Source organism: Numida meleagris, chromosome 1 (assembly GCF_002078875.1).
Source record: "Numida meleagris isolate 19003 breed g44 Domestic line chromosome 1, NumMel1.0, whole genome shotgun sequence".
In the NCBI taxonomy this organism is placed as follows: Eukaryota; Metazoa; Chordata; class Aves; order Galliformes; family Numididae; genus Numida; species Numida meleagris.
In genome coordinates this window covers 111,341,337-111,365,656 of record NC_034409.1, presented here as the reverse complement: position 1 = coordinate 111,365,656, position 24,320 = coordinate 111,341,337, and the positions used below count along the sequence as shown (strand labels likewise).

The 24,320-nt window shown below is 38.7% G+C and overlaps 1 protein-coding gene across 4 annotated transcripts in view; it reads left to right on the top strand.

Annotated features, from left to right (window-relative positions):
• PRRG1 (proline rich and Gla domain 1) overlaps positions 1 to 24,115 on the top strand; it is a 30,924-nt gene extending 6,809 nt beyond the window's left edge. Inside the window, exons 2-5 of one of the 4 annotated variants that reach the window (XM_021407969.1) lie at positions 7,993 to 8,042; positions 11,958 to 12,118; positions 20,238 to 20,299; positions 20,511 to 20,696. In XM_021407969.1, coding sequence (XP_021263644.1) covers positions 8,033 to 8,042; positions 11,958 to 12,118; positions 20,238 to 20,299; positions 20,511 to 20,553 — 276 coding nt within the window. In that variant the 5' untranslated portion in view covers positions 7,993 to 8,032 and the 3' untranslated portion in view covers positions 20,554 to 20,696. Of the gene's footprint in view, positions 1 to 6,920; positions 6,943 to 7,992; positions 8,043 to 11,957; positions 12,119 to 20,237 lie in introns of those variants that run through there. The other 3 variants (XM_021407962.1, XM_021407968.1, XM_021407953.1) reach the window with 3 other exon arrangements.

Here is a 24,320-nt window from a genome sequence, read left to right as displayed (position 1 = left end):
TTCTAGTAATTCTTACAGAATTGTATCAGTTTAAAATGAAAATTGGTACTTGATGTCTAAACAAAAGGCAGATTGTTATTGGGACTTAAAAGGGATGCAGAACTAGTGTACTTAGAGGTTGGCTTCAGCAGCAAATGCAGTCTAGGAAGTTTATACTACTTTTCTGCAGAAGCCTTTGAGAGTGAAGGGATGGAGGAGGAGTGGGAGCCTGATAGAACGGTTTGTGTGAAGCTGCAATGCAGAGCACCTAACTGCCTTAGCTCAAATCGGGGACACTGATCTTCAGTGAGGAGTGGAAGGGAGGAGAAATTCCTTAACTCCTCTTCATGGCTGAAGCCAAATCCATCTTGTTACCGTCTTGTTTTACTACACTGCAAACATGTAGATCAGCCGGAGTGATTGTGTGTAGGCTTGTTCAAATGTGTAATGCTTTAGAAGAGTCAGTCTGGATGTGTGCACGCTTAATTTATATGGAAATTCAAGTAATGCTGATGAGAAGGGGGAAAAGAGCGTGCCTGTTAGGAGAGAAGGAAGCAGCAATATTAAAAAGATGTATTTTCTGCTTTATATAGGGTATTTACCCTTTTACTGTCTGCAGCTCTTTTATGATTTCTAGTGCTGTCTGCCTTTGTGTGCTCTTTTTATGCAGTTCCCCCACGTGATAGAAAAAAATAATAAAAATTCAGTAGTAGCAGCTGTTCCCCGTTATCTTTTCTCCTAGTTATCATATAACTCAATAAGATGAAATATGTATTTATGGCTTTCTTATAATTCTTCTGGCACTTCTGTACAACTTAATTTTTGCATGACTGGAAAATCCCATTAAAACGTGCTCTGAAATGCCATCAAATGTGCATTGCTTCAGGGGAAAACAGGCTGGGTGGAAACTTGTATTGAGATGTGCTGACGGTGCATAAATATTTGGAAGACAGGGCTTTGTTTGCACATTTCTCTGTGAAGTGCTACACTAAACTAGAGAAATTACTTTTTATTGCTTCTGGATAATTTTTCTAAATTAAATGAGGTGTGAGACATTGGACTACCGAGCAAGTGCTAAATGCAATTTCCGAACGGAGCTGAATATTCACCGCACCTTTTCTCCTTCACAGAAAAGCAAAATAAACTTTATGAAGTGGCAGGCTTAGGTTTGTTATAAAATTATTGCATGTGCAGCAAAGATGCATAAAATGATCCATGTTTCTTTTGGCTATAAAAGTGCACATTCTGAGCTCTCTTTTTCCTCATTCCCCTTTACTTCAAAAATAGCGGTAGTTTAGAATTGCTATTGCTCCTTAACCTTCAGAGCACTGCAACAATTTCAAGTAACAGCCTCAGAGAATTGAGGATAATCTTTTTCAAATGTGCAGAATTGTCAGATCTTTCTTCACTTCATCTGGGAAGAATATGGGATACGGACTGATACAGTTGGAGGCTGAATTTTGTATGGCCAGCTTCTGTTATTGGAAAAAGCAGAAAGGTATTGTTTGTGACATTTGGGTCATGGTTTTGCTTTCTAAAAGATATACTGGGGAAAAAATATCTGTAAGGATTTCCAGGTAGGAAAAATTGTACGTATTTTAGCCTCGGTCTTGTGACCTTTTCTGAATGGGGCAAACTGTCCTTGCAATGAAGTTATATTCTGGTGAATGGACTCTGCTCAGGTACTGTTGCTTGACCTTTTTTATTGAAGAAGCTAGTAACAAATTTTGGAAAGTTACTGCAAACAGTGATAATGGTGGTCATAAACTGGATTTTAATTTTGCAGTCTGTAATCACAAGTTTCACTCTGTGTAGGGAGTGCTTTCTGTCCATGGAGTGTTTGGTGGGGGTGGGAGGTGGCCGCGTTGTCTCCTACATACCAGGTTAGTTGTACGCCTCTTTGTTTTTTTCCTTCTCTTTCTAAGCAAAACCTCTGATATTTCAGGTTTTTAGTTCCTTGATTGGGCTCTGTGCTATGCGGTGTATCAGCATTTTGTTTCTTTTAATTAGTTTTAAGTACGTTCAACACACCGGTTGAATTTGAGAAGAGTTGAGTGGTTTGACTAGACTGAATTCTTAAAACCAGAGTACTGTTTAATATCTGAAGGGAGAACACAGCATTTGAAGATGAGACACACAGGCTGCTCAAGAAGTCTGTTTTACTGTGGTGAAGTGCTTTGTTTGGATTTGATTTTTGGTTGTTGTTGTTTCTTTCGTTGTTGTAGTGTTTTGTAGTTTTATCTCTTTTGTTTTGCTTGTGTTTGATTATCTTTTTATTTTTAATTCCCTCCTACTGTAGGAAAGCTTGGCATTTTCAGGTATTGCCCTGAAAATGGAGGGTTTGGGTTGGGCATACTCCTACCTAGCAGCCCAGCCACTGCTTTCTTGCTTGAAGGAGTTTCATGTTATCTCTGTTTTGGTCTACTTGTTTGTTGAAGGAGTTCTGTAGCTCCACAGGAAGTTTTGCCAGCCATTCACTGTTGTCCCATGACAACCTCTGAGTCTTTGCTGTGAAATGATTTTATCTGGAGCTTCCTTCCTCACAGCCTCTTGCTACTTTGGATACACACTGGGTGTATCTGCAGCAGCATTTTGCTTCAGATTAGGAGTGTTTTATGGAAGCAAAACTCCTAGTTGTCACCTCTTTCTGTGCTTTAGTTCATGTTGCGGAATCATTTTAAAACAGTGAAACTGAATTACGTTTGGGTGAAAGTAAAGGAAAAGATGCGCTTCGAGAGCATACCTAATGCAGTCCAACAACCACACAGTATTCATTCAGCTCACGGAACCAAATCAGAGCTACTGCAAAGCGAAATGTTCACCATGCCTGTTGTGTTAGTGTTGGGCCCTCATTACCAGCTGTTTTGTTCTTTAGACTTGTTCGTATTGCTCTGCATTCCTGGCTAATGTGAGCCTAGTCATTGACAGAGATAAATCTGCAGCGCTTATAGGCTATTATCTATGACCACTGTACTGGTTTCAAATGAGTCCATCTGTTCACGACAGAGTTTGAGTAGATACTATCGAAGTAGTTAACAGCCTGAGTTTGATTTGGAAGCCATCACTTAAACTGTAATTAGATCAGAGAGCACCGCAACTGTAAGGAAGCTATTTTCTTGCCTCTGTCACCTCTTGCACTTTTCTACTTGAGTAATCTGGGTTCTCTTCTGTTCTCTAACATGCATATTTTTTGTGACTCAGCTGTCAACTGAATTACAATGTGCTTAGACACTTCTTGTGTGCTGGCTGTGCTATTTCTCTATTTTCATCTCTCCAACTTTATACTATATGTAAGACTTTAGACAAATCTTAGCAACTTGTCAATGTTTGTACAGGCTGAGGCTGTATGCTTGCTGACTGCCTGCCTTCTGCCAGTGAAAATAGGTAATGAGTTACTGTTGTCTGTGGCACCTGCCTCCTGAAAGGCTTCCACAAATGGTGAAACCCATCTGTACTTCACTGAAAACATTAATGGATTTCTCTGTTCTTCTTGGTCATTGATTTTCAGAGAAGACTTAAGGTAACGCATAAGGAAATTTTGGTGTCAAATTTCGTTAAAAGGCATCGAAGAGAGCAAAAGTTAGAATGGTTATGTTACATGGAATCACTACTTTTGATGCAATACAAAATCAGGATAAAAATACAGCTTACTGTGATAGTCTTATTTAAGCATGCACCATTCCCACTTAAAAAAAAAAAAAAGAAGAAAAAAAAAGGAATTGGTTATTGCCATTCCAGTGTTTCTATGGGTTATCAAGTTGATTACTCCAAAGTTGAATTTCCAAAGCAGAGTAATTATGTCTAACCTGAAGCGACATCTTTTAACGTCAAGTGTACAGAAAACTGGGGTGTCTGAGTTGCTGCTGTGTATGCTGATGAGAAAGGTCTCTTGAGAACTTGTGTAGTTCTGGATTTCGATGCTGCTAGTTATGTAAGCATTCATTTTTCCCAAGAACTGCCCCAGGTGTCCCCATGCACTTGGAAACAATGAAACTAGCCCAAACCCTCCCCCTCAGAAAGGAAAGTGATGTTGCTTCTCTGAACAGGTGTCCTGCTCGCCAAAATGTGTATATTGGGAGATTGTGTCTGGTTGGGAAGGAAGGTGAGGAAGAGATGTCTTAACTTACAGTAACTGGAAGAGCTTGGCAGGAACCAGGGAATAAGCAGCCAGAATACTATCACAGCTCTAAAACAACAGGAAAAAAAGAAAAACCTCTAAGAATGGGTCATGAAGCTGAGGCAGAAGCTTAAGACTCAGCCTCAGCCAGCTGAAACATAGCCCAGTGGCAGTCATGAGCAGCCTTTTCTCTGTCAAGTGCAGCTCTGTAAGAGTTGTACTTAGCATGCAAGTTCTGAGTGATTATATATTTTATTGATTTTAAGACGTAATGGCATTCCCCTAAGTACAAGCTTCTCTTACTGATCCAGGCTGTGGTTTCAATCCCTACGTAATCAAAATTAATGATAATGTGTTATAATACTGTGATTGGATAGCGTTTAGAAAGGTTAAGGGTTTTTTCAGTTCTGTTTCCTCATATCCGTGTTCTTTGTAGTCTCAGGTGGGACAAATCTTTTGTATATTTGTCTGGTAGCAGTTTCCAAAGTGCTTAATCCCTCTTTATTCCTAATCTGACTCCATGGCTAGTTGCTGTTGCCAGGAGGTCAAACTTAAAAAGTACAGTCTTGTGCCATATCTGTAAAGCAAGGATGTCCTGCCCAGAGCAAAAGCAATATATTTCTCCAGTGTCTGAATCCACGTAAATCCTTTTGTGTGCTTTTCCTGAGGAAAAAGGTTCTTTTGGAAGAGATTGTAATAAGTGAAGTTGTAGCCTTCTGTTACATTTTCTTACAAGGATGCAAAAGGCAAATGTGGAACTGGGATCCCACATTTTGAAAAAAAATGACAGTTTAATAATTGTCTGTCTACCTGTGTAATAAATTATTTTCATTTTTCTTCTAAACAGACCTCCTACAGGAATATTTTGGTTGTTTCATTGCACCTGCTTTGAGGCTCAGGACTAAAAGAGGGGTGTTCGTTTTTGTATTGAGCATCTACTGATGTTTCACTTAGTAGTGTCCCTTGAATATATTTGCTTTCATGAATAGCTCTAGCAGAACCTAAATATTTATGGTTCTTTGAGGGCATCTGACTGTAAACTGCATCTCAGTAGTCTCATTAATTGTACAGGTTACATAACTAAAACTAACCACTGTATCTCTTGTTAGAGTTGTATTGCAAAACTGGGGAAAAAACCATCTCCCCTTCTCTACCTGTGCACTAGAGTGCACATTCTTCCCCTGTTGTGAGAAGAGCCTGTTGGCCTTACTTTGTTCCAAGTCACTGTTAATTCAGCAAGTGAGAAGTTGAGAGAGGAAAGATATTGCTGCTGCTCTACATTATCCCTTAAGAATCCTTTCCTGATACTTTGCGCTCAACATTAGTTTTTTTCCTCTAGAATACATGACAATCGGTGAGCAAGAATATTGAAGGCACTTTAGGTTTATGTGCCCTCTGTCAGATCCTCTGCCCTCTAATGGTATGTGGTGTACATACATTTCAATTAAACTTGTGGTCAGAAAATGGAGCCAGGAGCATATGCTAACAGAATATGGTTATTTTAACATGCAGCAAAGCTTTACAGAAATACTGTCTTGAGCTGACAATTTTTATTGCTGAAATCAGTCATCTCAATTTATGGGGTACATGATATTTTATGATTTATGCTTGTACAGTGTGTACAAAGTGTGAACGCTCACGATTACAGAAAAATACTTATGTTTGGGAAGAAATGTACAGCTTGATACGTTGCTTCAAAATGTAAGATGCTACAGCCCCTTGGTTTCCAGCGTAGCCATGCTGGTAAATAGCACAGGCCTTGGTACATCTCCTTTGCTGTCTTGTGTATGCCTTAGAACTCATTGTATTTCCTATTGAGTCATTATATTTCCTACTAGAGGTGAATGGTTGATTGTTTAGTGTTTGTTGATTTGTTTTGGTTTGGGATTTTTTTTTACCATCACACTGACAGTCAAGTAGATGCTCAGAAATGATCACTTGTTTAGCAGTCTATGGTAAGATACATCAGCTTACTGTTGAACTTGGAATATGATGAATAGCTCAGCTGTATTCCAGTCTGTGCTGTCCACTGTATGACCTACTCTTGGAGAGTGGGAAGAGAATGATATATATTAATATAAATTCCTGAAACGTTAAACATTAGTGTTACAACTAAGATATTATCTATGGTGTTTTTGTTCTTGCATTGGTGTTTGTGAATGTATGTATATATATTTTAAATGTATACATATATGAAAAACATTGTGCTGACACCATTAGACCATGTTACCTGTCAGTGAGGTTCTTGAAGACTAAAAATCATGAAATTCTAAGTAAAAAGCTGGGTAAAGGAATTAATGAGTCAGTAGCAAGTCAAGATACTCCTGTCGTGTTGCCCAACCCTCTTCAGTTTTATCATCGAGTTTATGAAGAGAAAAAAGGTTCATGTCCTTGTCTTCTGATCTCCTTTTCCAAAAAATTTTTGAACCATTTATTCGATTAGAACCAAGATTATCAGAGAGCAGAGGACTGAAATTTAATGAATGACCTGAGTAGTTCCTCTGTGGTGGGTGGGAAAAGGCTGTTCTGTGGGCTTGACTTCTGTGTTTTTCCTGCGTAGCAGCAGGGCATCACTGCCTACATCAGCCTCTCACTCAGCATGTATTGAACTGCCATGGCAGGAAACTAGCCATCAGTTGTGGGAACGCAAGGGAGGCAAATGCTTGGAAATAAAGAACTTTGGGCAGATACAGAGATGGGGACAGAAGGTGGCATAGCATTAAAAAAAAAAAAAAAGATACACGTTTGTAGGAAAACTGGCATAATTAGTTTAGTCCCAGGCCTACAATTTTGTTAGAAGACTGGGATGTGTTTATAGAGCTCCATTCACTTCAGCAGCATTTATGGTGAGTATTACAGTCTGCTCTTAACAAATTAGTGTTGGAAGTCTTAACTTTCCCTGTTTATTACAGCAACTGCAGCCAACATTTGTGCACAGTTAGCACTTTTTAATGGAGATGTTTGCATATGAGGTTTTGATTTTATGGAGGTTGAGGGCATGCATATGGAATGATATGTTGATGTGTAACTTGACCTCTGAAGTAGAACTGATGCTAATCTTTAGGAGTTGGTAATTTATTAGTAAAAAATCTTTAACCTCAATGTGTTGTTCTACCAACTTGGTTAGACAGCTGTGATGTTCTGGTCCTTCGCTTAAAGCTTTTATTTTCTTAAACTACTGAAGACTCCAAGAAACTGAAAACAGTCCATCAAATAACAGCTGCAACTTTCAGGTGTGGATCTTAGTAACTATCCGGTGGCTGCACTGTGCTTCAGGCTGTTTCTTGACTGCGTGTCTTTTTGTCTTTTCTCCTTCCAAGATGAGGATAAAGTACGTGCAAGTTCTTGTAGGGCTGGCTGGGATCCCTGGATGAATTGCAGGTTCTTTTGCCAAATCACAGGTCTTGTTTTACCTTTGATCTTAATGCATCCTGTTTTAATCAGTAGCAGACTTTGAACGATTTTGTATGTGTTCATTCTGATTTCCTAAATCTGATCTGTAGAATGAAGTTGGCTTGATGTTCTCTGCAGAGTGAGTTTGAGTCCTAGATAAGATACTTCAACCTTTTAAGCTGTAAAACAGGTTTCAGATTAGTTTAAAACGAAACACACCTATTTCATATCATTATCCTTGCATATTCTAAATATGGAAAACTTTGAAAAAGGTCAAAGCATTCACCATCTCTTAAGAGTCATCTTATGTTGGCTAGTACTCTGACACTGCCAAAGTTACTATGCGTGTGGTAGTGACACCACTCAAAATGGAGATGAATCTCAACCACAAGGTTTCCAACACTGATATAATACATTTATCTTTATTTCCACATATTATTATAAACTTTCCCAAGTTCATCGTAATTCACAACTCAACAAGATGTTTCCTTTTTCATTTTCAGATTTGATATTTGGAACCTTCGTGCCTTGACAGTAATCATCATGGACAGTGGTAAGTTTAACTTGGTGATGAATGTGCATTCCTTACTGTTCCCCGTGAAAGAGGCATTAGCGTTCCTCGAAACTGTCCTCTCAAAATCCTAATCAGTTTGTACATAAGTCTTTGGTATTGAACTGATTTTAATGTCACATGTCATGCAGATCTTTGTCCACATTAAACTGAATTGGAATTGTACTACTGTTGTGGCTCAGAATTATGGTCTGTGTATAATATTAAAGTATGACCAACTCATTTGTGGACCTGTGTAACCTGGCTGCAGAAGAAAGACCACAGAGCTGATTTCTAACATTGTATCCTTCAGTTTGTGTTCCTAAGCTTATTCCAGTAATTCCAGGATCTCACAGCAGAAGTCACTTTTCAAGCTTTATAAGTGAATGCTCAAAACATTTTTCTACCTTCTTCCCTGTGCAAATCAAATAGTTTTATTAAGATCACCAACGAACATTCATGTTTATCAGTAGCTTCACTTTTCAGTTTCAAGTGAAATGCTTATTTCTGGTATTTGTTTGTGGCTTTTATATCCCTGGGTGTTGGTAAAGAGTCAGAAAATGGGGGCATCAGCAGTGGATTCAACAGAGCTGGCTTTGGTGCCCACAATGCTATAGACGTTGCTTATGCAGCATTTCTGTGTATCAGGATATTTTTCCCACAGCACTGCTCCCTGTTTCTCTATCACTATGGACTTGAAGCCGGTTTTCTTTGGCTGTGATATCTTCAGCTGGCAGGCTGAGACATATTTATCCTCACATGCATGTCCTTGCCTGATTCTTCATAGTTCTAGTTGAATTTCACCTTGCACAGGTTTTCCTGATAGTGTGTTATAAATTGATCTGGCTATATTACTCTCTCCAATAATATTGTCAAACAAAGAAAAGTTTTTTTTATAGCTTTTTGATGCATAAATACTTTGCTAAAAACCAAGTATTGTTTACACACAGAGTACTGTCTATCTCGAATAACATCAAAATCATTGTTTCAATTTTTTTCTTGTATTTGTTAGTCTTCCTAACAAAGTGAAACATTAAGCTTAATTGTACTGCTCTTATTCTCACCATGTTATTCTTTCCTCATCATTTTCAGTTTCATATTAACAGCTGCAGTGAATTCAGCCACATCTTATCTCAGTTAGGTGGGCATCCAACCCAAAGTGGATTTTTACGTGCTCCTATGCAATTATAATTGAATGTTTCCATGATGACAGTCATAGAATACTAAGAAGTCCGTGTGGTTTCTGCAACATGGTACCATTATTTTTCTTTATAGCATTCATCAGGAAGTGACAGATTCTCATTAAATCATTACATTTCTATCAGTGCCTGCATCAAGATTGCTTTGATCAGTGCATGTTTCTTTCATTACTGCTTTTTTATTGACTTCTCAATAAGAATTTAAAGTCATAATGACTGTGCAGAACTTTAAAAATGTCAAATCAAAACAAACAAATGAACAATGTTGTACTTCATTCTATCTAGTCTCACAAGGTCAAATGCTGTTCCTGATCTGGACTAATCATAGATGATTATTTATCAAATACATTCAGAGTTAATGTGTGTGGATTAGTCTTCTCAGTGGGCTTTTTTTTCTTTGATGTGTGCATTTTCTATACTGTATCATGACAGAAGAGAGGCAGATCGTGTACTGGGGGGGAGGGAGAGTGTGGTTTTTCTTTTAAAAAGTTGCATATTGACCATTCTTGAAAATTGTCTTAATGCTTTTCTGTTCTTCATCAATGTATTTTGCAGTGCAAGTGTATACTTATCTGGTTTTTGGAAACAAGATTTGTACATACTTTCTGAGAGCCAGTTGTTGAAAACATCCAGATTTGAAACCGCTTGTATTTTCCTCTTTATTCCTTTTCCCTTTGCATCCAGTATGAAGCTGTTATAGTTTCTCTCCTCTCTCTTTTCAAGGATGAACTCTACCTGTGAAATGTAATTCCCTAGGTTTTATCCCTTGAAGGAGGGGAAACTTGATTTACAGTGCGTTATCTACTCTTTTGTGACAACACTCTTAAGAGAGTCGGGGCTGTAGCTTCTTCGGCTTCAAGAATGCTAATAAGAGGAGTTGGTGAGAAGTAGGTAGAGCACTGGCGTCCCCATACATGGATGCATGCTGGCTTCCTGGTGTGACCAAGTCTTTCATCTCCTGACTTTTAGGTGATTGCTAAGGCATGGGGAAAACAAGCCAATTCTTCAGACTTAGGGAGGAGTCGGGAGAATTGTGTGGGGAGACAGAAGCCATTCCTTTTCTTTCTCTTTGAAGGAGAATTTTGAGTATTTGTTATTTAGACAGTGAACTTGCACAGTAGGAAATGCCCATGTGCTCACCTGTGGTGTTATCAAAAACCAGAATTGAAAAACAGGCAGATGTAGAGCTGTACACACAGAAACTCTGACAGCATTGTGAATAAGGTAATTTACATGGTGCACGTACACACCACATATATCCAACTGAAAGTAGATGAATGACTGATTAGCTTGGAGTTTGATCTTCAAATACTTAATCCTTTGCAAAAGGAGGGTGACTGTCTAATGAATTTTAACAAAGAGATTACAACACACATACTGAGTAAAATGAAATTAAAGTAAAGTAGATAAGCCTAATTGTGGTAGTATCCCCACTGGTGAAAAATGCTCCCACATCTAAGTTCAGTAAAGCAAAAGTGTAGTGACCTATCTTTGTAGATTTGCAGGCATCCTTTTTTTTTTTTCTTAGTATTCAAATAAGAGAATTAGGGTAGAAATAGAAGATCTATTCATATGAAATCGTAGATAAATCTTGTTTAAATCAGTTAATCTCTGTCCTTCTGCAGACAGTGAGAGTTTTGTCTTCATAAGCTGATCAGAGATCCCAGATTAGCTGTAAATGAACCAGTGCAGAAATAGTAGCACTGATGAGGAAGAGAGTATGAGTATGTTAATATGGCAGTGCATTGAATTTTTAGCCCCTATTGCTAGCAGTGAGAGCCCAAGAACAGTGTTGTATTGGCACAGTGTTCTTGCTTCCTGACTTAAAATACCTGAGGAATATGTGTATCATTCACTGCAGAAGTACCTTTTGAGTAAGGTCTAGTAAGCCTACTGGGTTTTGAAGTGTTTCAATTGCTACATGTTACTGTAAAAATCATTTGGTCAGGGAATTTGAGAGAAGAATGGAACCTTAGAAGATTATTTCCAGCTCTTTTATTTGAACAGAAAACTAAGGAAAGCAAATAAGAATACCTTTATCAGAACTTTGGTTGTCTTCTGGGGTTATTTTATTTGCTTCGGCAAATTAGGTGGGGTTCTGTGTATTATTTAAGGAGATGGAATGGGACTACTTCCTCTATACCTCCAAAAGAGTTGCTATTTCATCCCTGACATTTCTGAAATAAAGGCAGCAAGTCTGCTTCAAAGTTGCTTAAGAAAGTAGATGGGACTAAACTTTGATAAATGATGCTGTTCTGGTGCATACAGCTGGGTAATATTCAGAAATATTTGCAGCATCAAAAACTTCTGAGTATTCTAGCTGTGATGCCCTCAAGCAGTTGCAAATATTTCTTTGGATGTTCGCAGCCAGGTTTTGTTTGTTCTGTGTTGTCTTAGTTTGAAAAAGCATTTTAACTGAGCGTGTGGCTGTCTCTTCTGGGCACTGTTCTTAGGCACAGGCTTCAGTCTTGTTTAAGCATACAGGAACATGATACTGAATCAGGATCCATCACATTTCTTGATGTAGCAGTAACTACTGAAATTGTAGGCCCAAATGTTCTTAATAGTGAACAAAACCAGAAAAGGCCTTTGATTCTATTAAATAAAGGGGAAGAGTTTGAAAAAGATTGTTTCCAAAATGCACATTTTCTTTGAGTATTGTCCTCATGAGTTTTTGGGTATGTTTTAGAAGTGACCATTATTCTCTCCTCTTATTCAGTGTTCTTAACAGAGGACAAAGCCAATTCTGTGTATAAAAGATATCGAAGAGCCAACAAATTTTTGGAAGAATTAAAGCAAGGGGACATAGAACATGAATGCAGAGAAGAAATCTGTACTTATGAAGAAGCAAGGGAAGCATTTGAAAATGAGGAAAAGACGGTAAGTTTTGTTTTGTGTGTATAGATGGAGGGTGGAGTGTCTTGATATTAATTTTGGGGGTGTGATGAATGCTTGTGTGTTTTCCAGCATTAGACTAGAGTTGTTTTCCGTTATGACTTGATTCTTTAAGTAACTAAGGTCTGCAGTGGAGATGGATAGACTGCAAAGCAATAAATTTGGAATCTTTTGTCCAAATTAAAATGAATTTCAAAGGAGGGGAAGTCTCAAAGAAAACTATGCTCATAAAAGTCTTATGCACATTAGCAGCTTGGAAGAAAAGGAATGTGAATACTCCCCAACTGTCATTATATGTTCTGTTTGGCAGCACTACTTACCCAAATAGCGTGTCCTATCATCACACACTTGATCCTAACCTACGTATCACAGATACTGTTGTTTCCCTTGGTTGAAATGATGGAGTTGTGACTGTTAAAGGGGATGTATAGGAGCAGAGGTCAGAAGTCTTTGCTTAACTCATGCCTTAACTCATTTATTGAACACGTTCACATAAAATGAGTGAGCAACTGATAAATCATTCCACTTAAAATACAGACTGTATGCTAGATGCTGGTGTCGCTGGCTAAAGTGTTCAGTGGCCAGATTATTCATAGTCTTAAAAATAAACAAAGACAAGTGGCCTTCTTGAAGTTAACTTCTGCAGACCCCCCAGAGCCTATTGTTAAGCAGCAGCAGTCTAAAACATAGAAAGAATAACAATTTTAATGCTGCCATATGTTATTCAAGGGCAGTGATATATTAACTTGACTGGAATGAGGCAGATACTGCCCACACAGAATTGTGTAACTCTGTCGCCTTCTGTAATTAAAAGAAGCTTGCGGGCCAACAGCTCTTTATGCAGTAGCTGCACTGCACATCGTACCCCACATAACTTAAGTTGCCTTCCAACAAATAAGAACAGCATGTAAGTTTTTGATAGCCTGACGTATTTAATGCAGTAAAGTCAAGATTTTCTTTTCTAATTCAAGACAGATCTGAATGAAATTAGATTTATCCTCAAATTCAGTCCCACAGTGGAAAAACAGATGCTAGAGAATGTGACTTGGGAAATTGACAGGCAAGGCCTGTGGGTTAATGGGCAAAGTGGCACAGAGAGCATTATGAATTTATTTCAGAATAACATGAGTGATGTAGCTTCACTGGCTGTGTTTTACATTAAAAACAGCAACAAAAAAACCTGCTGAACATTTTAAGTTCTTGGCATCTTTTTGTTCATGTCATACGTAGGAAAATGGAGAAGACTAGAATGAAAACATTCTTATTTATTAAAATGAAGCAGTAGGATGTGTAGTGTCTCTTCAAATCCTATTCTTTCAGAAGCTATAAAGTGCAAGCACAGTCATGTTTTTTGCCTCCTAATCTTGACTTGATGTGCGAATTGCCAATGATATCATTGTGTAATTAAAAATAATGTGTACAATGACACAACTTGTATAAAAACTAACACAATATCACTAATAGACTAAATATGTTGACTAGTGATAGGTCAAACTGATGACCCATGATAGGACCCAAAGGAGGAGCATGAAGTGTGTCAGAGGAAGGTCAGGTTGGGTATTAGGAAAAGGTTCTTCACCAGGATGGTGGTTGAGTGCTGGAACAGGCTCCCCAGGTCAGTGGTCATGACACCATGCTGACAGAGTTCAAGAAGCATTTGGACAGCACGCTCAGACAAAGGGATTGCATTTTTGGTGGTGCTGTGTGGTGCTGGGTTCGATGATCCTTGTGGGTCCCTTCCAATTCAGGATATTCCATGATTCTGCATTGACTCTTGCTTCAATCTTTTCATCTGTTAAAGACTTAGAAACATTTTTTTATTTCAGTAGATAATCTTTCAGTTGCAGAGGTATTTAAGAAATGGTAATGGAGAAATAGTTACACTTACTGTTTTGCCACAACCTTTTTGTCTCAGTATGGAGGGAATTTCCAATAAGGTCCTCTTCCATTATCCAGCCCTATTACTATATCCTTTTTAGTTTAGCTACTTCGACGTTGGTAGCTTGCTAATGTGCAGCCGTGCCTGACCAACCTCATTTACTTAGTCCTTTGTTTCCCAGCTATATCCATCCTGACAGCCATTTAATAATACTTGATTTCTGGGGACAGAGGTGCTGTAGTGTGAGGTTATAGTATAGTATGTTCGTAATAACAAAGATGCAATAATTCTGTAGTATGTGTAGACTGAAATTCAAAAAGATTGTGTAGCTTATTTATCTCATGTTAACTTTGCTTTGTATAGTTGCTCTTTTGTATTTTTTTAATCTTGTCCGCTGGGTTCTTTGGTTCTCTGAAGTCTTCTGGGGAGGTGTACAATATCTAAGTTTGTAATATTAAAGTAATACCACCCAGTGCCCTCAAGATATTTTTGATGCATCAGTGTTCTTGGAAGACAGCATTCTGTACATTAAGCATACATTCATAAATGTCATGGAAATACTGAACGCCTTTCATATTGTGTAGGCTTGGGGATTTTGATATCTTCGAAAGTATTATGTAAAATGATAAAGTTAATAAAGACAGTACTCCCAGGATAGCAGAAACTAGAGCTGACGGGGAAGAGTTTGCAGAACTTTGTGGCACTGAGTGGAGAAAATGAAATTCAGTGTTGACAAATGTGATGCACACTAGGGAAAACAGATCATTCCTCATATATATATATGTGTGTATGTATATGTTTGCCTCAGGAACAAGATCTGAATTTATAGATTGTCTGTGAAGACTTGAATTTATAATGCTTAGCAGTTAAACAAAAACAAATAAAAGCCTGTATGTTAAGAATCCTAGGAAGGGAACAGAGAATAAAATGGGGAATTTAACTATGCAATTGTTTACTTGAATCTTGAATGTGCCATGTATAGCACTTAAAAAGCAAATAAGTATCCGAGGAAGATCCAGAGAGCCTGGGAAGCTAACTAACAACATTGAATGGTTTATATAACAACTATAGATTGAAAACAGTTAAATTGGGGAACAGGTAGTAGATGTCAGTAAGAAATACGAAGTTTGAACAGAGATGAATCATTTAACATCCTTCTGATAGTGGAGCTTGAAAGGGTCTCTAAGGAAATAAGGTGCAGGTTCAGAGCAAATAAAAGCATCTCTTCTCACCATGGGTAGTGGAGCTACGTGACTGCTTGGCAACAGGAAAAAGCAAACATAGCTTCAGAGAAGATGAAAACAATTGGGGACCATTGAATAAAAGGGGTCAGCTTTATCTGACTTTTTTGAGCTTTATTTATTTGGTGGATGAGGGAAAGGCTGTTGATGTGGTCTACCTAGACTTCAGCAAAGCCTTTGACAGTGTCTCCCACAGTATTCTCCTGAAGAAACTGGCAGCCCGTGGCTTGGACAGGTGCACTCTTTGATGGGTAAGGAGCTGGCTGGAGGGCCGGACCCAGAGAGTGGTGGTGAATGGAGTTAAATCCAGCTGGCAACCGGTCACGAGTGGTGTTCCTCAGGGGTCGGTGCTGGGGCCTGTCCTTTTCAATATCTTTATTGATGACCTGGATGAGTGCATTGAGAGCACCCTCAGTAAGTTTGCAGACGACACCAAGCTGGCAGGAAGTGTCGATCTGCCTGGGGGTAGAGAGGCCCTACAGAGAGATCTGGACAGGCTGGAGCTCTGGGCTGAAGCCAATGGGATGAGGTTCAACAAGACCAAGTGCCGGGTCCCGCACTTTGGCTGCAACAACCCCAAGCGACGCTACAGGCTTAGGGCAGAGTGGCTGGAAGACTGTGTAGAGGAAATGGACCTAGGGGTGTTGGTCGACGCTCGGCTGAGCATGAGCCAGCAGTGTGCCCATGTGGCCAAGAAGGCCAATGGCATCCTGGCTTGTATCAGAAATAGTGTTGCCAGTAGGAGTGGGGAGGTAATTGTCCCTCTGTACTCAGCTGTGGTGAGGCCCCACCTCGAGTACTGTGTCCAGTTTTGGGCCCCTCGCTGCAAAAAAGACATTGAGGCCCTGGAGCATGTTCAGAGGAGGGCGACGAAGCTGGTGAGGGGTCTGGAGCACAGACCTTATGAGGAGAGGCTGAGGGAGCTGGGATTGTTCAGTCTGGAGAAGAGGAGGCTCAGGGGAGACCTTATCGCTCTCTATAACTACCTGAAGGGAGGTTGTAGTGAGCTGGGGGTCAGCCTCTTCTCTCTTGTAACTAATGACAGGACGAGGGAGAATGGCCTCAAGTTGCGCCAGGGGAGATTTAGGCTAGACATTAGGAAGTACTGCTTTTCTGGAAGAGTGGTCAGGCGCTGGAATGGGCTGCCCAGGGAGGTGGTTGAGTCACCATCCCTGGAGGTGTTCAAGAAACATTTAGATGTGCTGAGAGACATGATTTAGTTATTGGTGGTAGGTGGATGGTTGGACTGGATGATCTTGTAGGTCTTTTCCAACCTAGCTAATCCTATGATTCTATGATCTAATGGGAGTTCCTGAAGTACAAATATGTGAAAGCCGGAAGAGTATCACTCTCTACTTAACTTTATACTCTTCTTCTGGCAGTCCGTGGTGTTTGTTGTCAGAAGATAATAAATTAGGTGAACCCTACCCCTCATCCTGTAAAGCTATGCATATATAGAAGGTACAAACAGATAGCACTGTATGTGATCAGTAGGTAGTTGTCACAGTTTGTTGGGAGGCTCAAAGATTTGCAGAAAGTGGCTGTGCAAATACCTGGGTGTGATGGAAGCTCAGATATTCATTTCTTCTACCTTAGTTCTGGTTTTAAAGTGATACTGCATCATTTTAAAAAGTCATATATATTTATTCGTAAGTGTAAAAATGCTGAAAAGCCTAGGAGGCAACTCAGAATTTGCCAGCACCAGCTCTAAAATGTTGTGATCGAATAAGACGTCAGTTTGTGTGTGTCTAATTATGAATGCTGGTAAATATCCAGAAGAGAAATTGTAAATCTGAAATTGAGGGCAAACCAGAAGAAAACAATGTAGCAAGTGTGCTCATTTCCCTTTATTGCTTTGCTCATATCCTTTACCTACTGAACACCAAACGGTCTTCTGATTGACATATTATTAGTCCACCTAACAACAAGTCAGATGACTGACGAAGAGTCATTTGAGGCTGATGGTGCTGCCAAATGTAGTAAAGGCCTCCGCCAAAATTCTCAGCAGGGTGCAAGACTCTTAACTTCGATGTGGATCCAGTGTTTGATTTAGTGTTCACATCCAGTTGACTGAAGTCGATTCTGTTCTGAATAGATAGTGGTAGTGAAGTATACGGCATAAAGGGAAAAAGAATGTGGCAAATAGTCTGTCACAGTTGGTGTGTGATGCCTTTGAGGATTCTATTGGTTTATTTCAAACTGGATTTGCCAACCTGCAGAAGAGTAGGCAGGAATTTATACTAGGTAATTTTAGGTCTTTCTCATCACAGTTATCTGATTCTATGGCCTGCTTAATGTAGTTTTTCAGCCTTTTAAGGCATATATGGCTTACACTTCTGGCAGTGCAGTGCCCTAGGGTGGATGATTGCTGGAGTGTCCTTTTCATAAATCACAAGTTCTTAGTTTTGTCAAGTAGAAAGTAAGTCCTTTTTTGTTCTCCTGGTTTTAGAGACCAAATGCTGTGGAAGGGATGTTTAAGTTTTCCAACTTTAAAATTACTCTAACATTCTGTGTGAGTTCTACAGATATCTCTTGGAATTTCAGTATTTCCATTCTTGTTTTTCCATAGCAGATTGTATGAACCCCCACACTGCAAATTCATTAGAGTTCTCTGTGATTTTGTTTGGTGATGGACAGTACTTGACTTTGATCAGGTTGTTTGTCCTCCTTGTGCCACCACTTTACAGAGCAGCATAGCTGTGGGGTGACAGAGCAGAGGGAGGAGCTGCTGGGCAGCTGAGAAACTCAAACCTGAAGTATTGGTTTCTTCCAGTTCTGGTAAATTCTAGAACTAAGAGTCTTTGTGGTTCTTTTTGATACTGAACTTTGATTTGGTACATTAGCAAGTTCTTTTTCAAAGAGGAAAATTAAAGCTTTTTTTTCAGTGACTAAACAAGTTTTCTTAGTATTTTTCACCTGTGTGAGGATCTTTATTCCTCTGTAGTACAGCCACAGACCTGATGCACTATAATTTTTGTCAGAGGACTGCATGTCCAAAGTCTCTTGGAATTTCATTAGCTTTGCTTGTAAATGAAAGTGGACACTAAACTACTTTCATCCTTAAGGCAGTTTAAATTCTTACATTAAGCTCTTTATGCACCTGCCTAGTCACACTATTAACTTGACCACCCCCCACGGCCATATAACCTATTGTGAACTAACTGCCCTCCACTCTGGAAAAACAGCTTGTCTGCTGCTTTGTCACCTTGCAGAATAACAAAAAGCAACGCTGGTATTTTGGTTTCATGAAAAAGGTACAGAGATATTTTCTCAGGCAAATAATGTTGAGCTAGAAGTAACGTGGAAACCTTAATGGAATACCAATTACAACTTAACACCTTTACATTGGAGAGGACACATTTCCTCTACACTCTCCAACATAAAATACATTGCAAAAGCAGAACTCTTTTTTCTAAATTTTCATCATATCCACCTTTCATCTCTACAGAGTCTTTATAATGATACATCCTTGCATAGTTTTTGTCTACTTCCAGTAAATCTTCACAGCTTTGGCCTCAGAAACAAATATTATATCATTCCTTTGCTGCTCTTCTGCAGAAGTAGCAGAGCAGTGGAGCAAGAAGCTTGGTTCCAGTATAGACAACAGCAGTTAATAATACTAATGAGTCTTTTTCTGCTGCTTTAATTGAGTGTTTATTACTTAGTTTTATTCAAACCAGATGGAAAGGCAATAGGTAACAAGTTTTCCTAGTTGCATGTTGATTTGGTGAGGAAGGGTACGGAGTTTAGTTTTGTTGGACTGTTTTCCTATCATAAAGAGACCTTAAGCTCTCAGTTATGCAGCTCTGAGATCTGTTTGGTGATGTTATCTGTGTAATGCTGTTCATGAGGCAGTAGTCTTGAACTTAAAAGAAAAAAATATAGAGAGAGATCTGATCTGTGCGTGCACAAAGTCAGTCTGCAACCTGAGTTCATCATTGACTAGTTGAGAAATGATTGTCATTTTTCCTGGTGAGAATTTTTTAAATACTTGCATGCAAAATGTGTGTTACTTCAGGTAGATGCTTGCATAAATATGAAAAGGTCAAATCTCTCAATTTTCAAAGGAGGTCGCAGAGTTCAGATTTGGCATGGATTTTGTTGTGCTTTATTTTTTGTTTTATACATTTCTATAAAACACTGTGGAAGTGTTTCTTGATAGGAGAGAGCATATATTACAGATGAGACAGAATATCCTTTCTTTGTACTAGTTTTGCACAGCATTCACTGCAAAGCAAATGGGAAGGTGAGGTGACCTTTGTGTTCCTGCTTGTGCATGTTAATAATGTAGCGAAAAGTGCTTTTTAGTCCTTCATCTGTTCTTCCCTTTTTGTGTTTTCACTTTTCACTGTTCCATTTATCTATAGCTGTGTTGCCAAAGTTTCTACAGTATAATAAGCTGTGTTATGTTCTCACACTGCTGAAGCTATATTTACCTATAAACAGAGGATTTGAAGCAGCTCAGAATAGACTGACAGCAATTGCTTTATGAGCCAGAGGATGGAGGAAGCCTGATTTATGAAGTGACAGTACAACATAGTTCTGCTTTACTGAGGCGGTTTGTCATTCCAAAGCAGTATTTCGCTGTCAGATTGTATTAGCGTATTATAGTTAAAAAATAAGTAATAACTTTGAGCTTGAGTGGTGCTGAAAAATTCTGATCCGCTACGTGGCTGATGTGTGTGCTGATTAGATTTCTTATTCCTGTCTGTGCTACAGATTTTCAGATATTAAAGTGCCAATACAAGATTATTACAAGCAGTACAAGGAGTTGGTGTTTAAAAAAAAAAGTCTTTTGCTTCAGTAATCGCATCAGAAGAAAATTTTTGTGTGCTTATTCATACCAGTTCTCATATTGATCATCAGTATTTGAAATGCCATTTTTTTTCCTCATTCATTTAAAACAGCTTGAATAAAGTCTTTGGTTTGTTCTTTTGTTTTTAATGTCTTATTGTTTCTGACTTATCCTGTCTTGCTCTTCTAGAAGGAGTTCTGGAAAGTCTACAAAAATGGACTTCAGGGAGAAAGTAACACAGGACATAGCTGGTATTCATTTTACCTTGCATTTCCATTAATCATTGGCCTTTTTGTTATCCTCATTGTCATTTTTGTCATATGGAGATGCCTGTTTAAAAAGAAAACGCGTAGACAGTCGGTGTACGCGCATAGGGGAGCCCACGACGCGATAGGTGATGGTGCTGTGTCTGACGGCAGAGGTTCACTCCCGCAGCCTCTCAGCATTGTTCATTCCCCACAGGAGGAAATGTTTGAAGTCAGTGGGCTCTCTCCAGGAGGTCTGAGCTATGCGGATACACGGTCAGACTCAATATCCACAAGGCTGTCAAACTGTGATCCTCCTCCTTCATATGAGGAAGCCACTGGTGAAATCAGTCTGAGAAGAAATGAAGCTGAACAACATTTAGATCCACCTCCACAGTATGAAGACATTATGAATTCTAGCTCAGCCAGCGCAATTGCACTATCTCCTGTTATCACCAGTACTAAGTAAAGCAAGAAGAATACTTCTGGACTTCAAAAAAAAAAAAAAGATCAAATCGTTTTGTAGCACTTTATCTTGGCTTATTATGCATTTCTGTAATTTAATGGACCTGTATAATGAACTTCCCTTTTGTTTTAGATTCACTTGTTCTTTGAGTCATAGATTTTTCTTTTCCCCTATGACAGACCTTAGAAGATAAGGAATCTGTATTGTGAGCGTAGTGCAGGTACAGAGATGGTGCCCTGTCATAATTCTCAAAAGTATCTCTGCTTTGAGAGGCGTCACTTGTTTTATTCCGGATGCTGACCACATTCCCCACAAGATTTGTGGAATCCCCTTCCCTTCTTACTACAGACTCTTGGAATTGCCTGAGATGGGGAATCCTTAAGAAACATTTTAGAAATTTCATTACACTAAAGCAGACTAATTTTGCAGTGTTTCCTCTTGTCTGGTTAGTTCCTTTTACTCACATGGAATTTTATTACATGCCACGTTGTATCTTGGGCTCTGGAATGACCAAGAGCCATACGCCTTGGTATTCAAACCAATATATTGTTAGACTCTTCTGGCTTAATAGCAATAATTTCAGAGCCCTAGCAGAGGAGATATATTCTAAAGCTTTTGCTATTACAATTCATGTTTAGAAGCTAGTAATTCAAGACAGTAATTAGTGAATTTGAGTACTTTTTTGTGTGTTCTGCTTTTCTTCTCAGCTTTCTATCTGTCTTTGTTTATTTTAGGGTTGAGAAGTATGCGCGTGCTACTTTCACAGGTTGAAAGCTCACGCAACACTAAAGAATGAAATACTGAAGAATGGATAAAATCCTGATTGTTTGGAAGTAGATACCAGAACTACCATAGTCTTCACTGGGACCAGGATTTCATCCATTATCCATAAACACATAAACCCAAAGATACTGCTTTCCCTTTTAAAAGGGGAAAAAAAAAAAAGGAAAAGCATTCAGTGTGCCATTGTTTTCCACAATAATATGACCCCATTCTCAAATCCTGTTGTTATTTTGCCTCATGCGTACTTACATGTACCATATATACTCCTTGTATTAGTGGCTATGGAAATCCATTGCAGAGAATTTTGATAACTTTCTTCAGCTGGTGTATTTATTGCTGATTTCACATTTGTTCATTCACGTAGGAGGTGCTGGGAAGCATGGGTAATCTAGGCTAGCTCCACAAATGTTGTGGCCCGTGTAGCTCCGCTATCTCCAGATGAGAGCTGCAGAGACTACCTGGTGTAGAGCAAAACCATGAGGACCTGCTGTGTTGTATTTTTAGCAACATAATGCAGACAGAACCCCAAGTTTTAGTTTGGAGTGGTTTTTTGAAGCTTAAGAGATGTAAATTTGTCAGATTTGATATAAGTTGATTGAAATTCTGTACAAGCCTCTGTTTCAACTACTTTAGATACTGATGATAGTTTAGCTGGTGCAAGCTGTGGTTTGCTGATTCACTTTTCTCTATTTAATTTAAGAATTCTTTGATCAATTTAGCTTGTGAATATTTATTTTTGATTTCTCACATCAAGGTAGCATGGCATTAACTTTAGTATTGTTCTGTTTTCTGCTAATGAATTAGCACCAACTGAAACATATTTGGCTCTGAAGGACTACTGTGTTATGCTGTCTCTCTCACAACAAAAGCCTGAATGAGTATCTTCTTCCAGATATGAAATACCAGTGCTATCCATTTGAAATTGCTGTTAATGTCCTCAGTTAATTGCCTGCTGGCATCTGCCATGTTGTGAGTCTGACCCATCTTTTCCCTAAGGAATTTTGCAGAAGATTGCTGAAAAGGAATGAACGAATACATGGGTGTGCATATGCACACTTCTGTAAAAGTAGTTTGAAGAATGAAGTTATGATCCTGTGATTAACTTTATATTCTCATTTTTGGCAAAGAGTAGGTTACCTAAAATGTCTACTGGGGATCTTCAGTTGCTAAAGTGAATTTATTGGCGTTAATGGATGGAGCTCCAGGCCAAACTGTTGTCAGAAAGATAACTCATATATTCATTATTCATAATGGATATCGAGCAGATAAGTACAATATATTTTGGACTCTCTGACCTCTTGAAGTGCTTTTAGCTCCTAGGTGAAGTCCTAAATTACCACCTGTAGAAATTTAAGCTCCTTTTATACTGAGCAACAGTTATACTGCCTTTGGCCAGACATTACCAAAACAAAGTGCCTCGTCTCAGTTGCAGGAGACACCTGAAAGAGCTGGTATTAATGTCTATGCCATATTGGCATCTCCTGTGCCTGCCAACACAGCTGGCAGTTTTAGCAGTAATTTTTTAGTTTGAATATGTGGTTTTCCTGTAGGAAATGCCTGGAGATGACCTATTTCGCATTAGGTCATTCAGCAGCTGTCAACCCCTGAAGAGGGGCAGTCTGGTCTAGAGGTGAGCCACCTTTTTTTCCTCTTTGTTTCCATTACATTACTAGCTTTAACAACTTTCACGTTTCTGTCTCCTAAGTAGAGTATGTTACTGCATTCTGTAGATACTTCTATGTGCAATGCAAACGTCATATTTGTCTTTCCAAAAAAAGCCACAACCAAATATCTGAAATGACCTGTGACTAGAATTTATTGGGCCATGCCTTTTCTGCATCCATGCACATGAGATGTGAGTGCTATTTAGGGCTATAAATTTGTCTTGGTGTGAATAAGCTTTCATAAATGAACTGAATCTGCACGTGCCAGTTATCTAAATGTTTCCTCTGAGACATTAGCAGCTTTCTTCTTGTTGGAATAATGTCACATTACCTAATATTTTGTTTTACTTTGTGAAACGTGGGGAAGTGACGTAGTTTTGTGAATAGCTTTTCTCATCTGGGGTAAGAATAACATTTCTTTTGTAGTGGGTTTTCCTACAGCTTTGTTTTCCAGGGCACTTACTGATTCTTCTTCTCTTGTAGTTGCATTATCATGCCATAAACATTATAAATTTATATTTGTATCTCTCTAAAAGGCTTTCCAAGTCTGAATGCAGTACTGCCTTGACTATTGACACAAATAGTCAGGATTCTGCTTTTCCCACTTTTGAATGTAACACTGAATTTCATGTATTAGGACTAAGATGATTTACCCACTAAAATAAACTTGTATTTAAATGTCGCTGTTTAAGAAATTATGGAAATTAATTGTGCTTAGATGATGTTTAGCATTAGCGGAGGTTGTTCTGTCTTCACTGGGTGTAAATAACCTCTGATTACAGTATTGTGTGTTTTGAAGGGGTTTGGTTTACATTAAATTATCATATTTAAACATTCTTGACTATGTTTATAGAAAAAAATTTTGTAACATTTGTTTTTGGATATGCTAAATAAAAGTTTTTAAATGCCTCTGGTGCTTCAAAACGTCAGTTCTACACATCTGCGGTATTAACTTCGTACGTTTAAGTGGTACTCTTTCAATTTCTATTGATTGTTAAATGTACTTAATCAGTTGCAGGGAATCAGTTGTTTTACTTTGATAATTTACAAATATAATTTTGTTTCAAGGTAGATTTGATATTCTTTCAAAATTCAGTCTCGTTTTTTGTTTTCT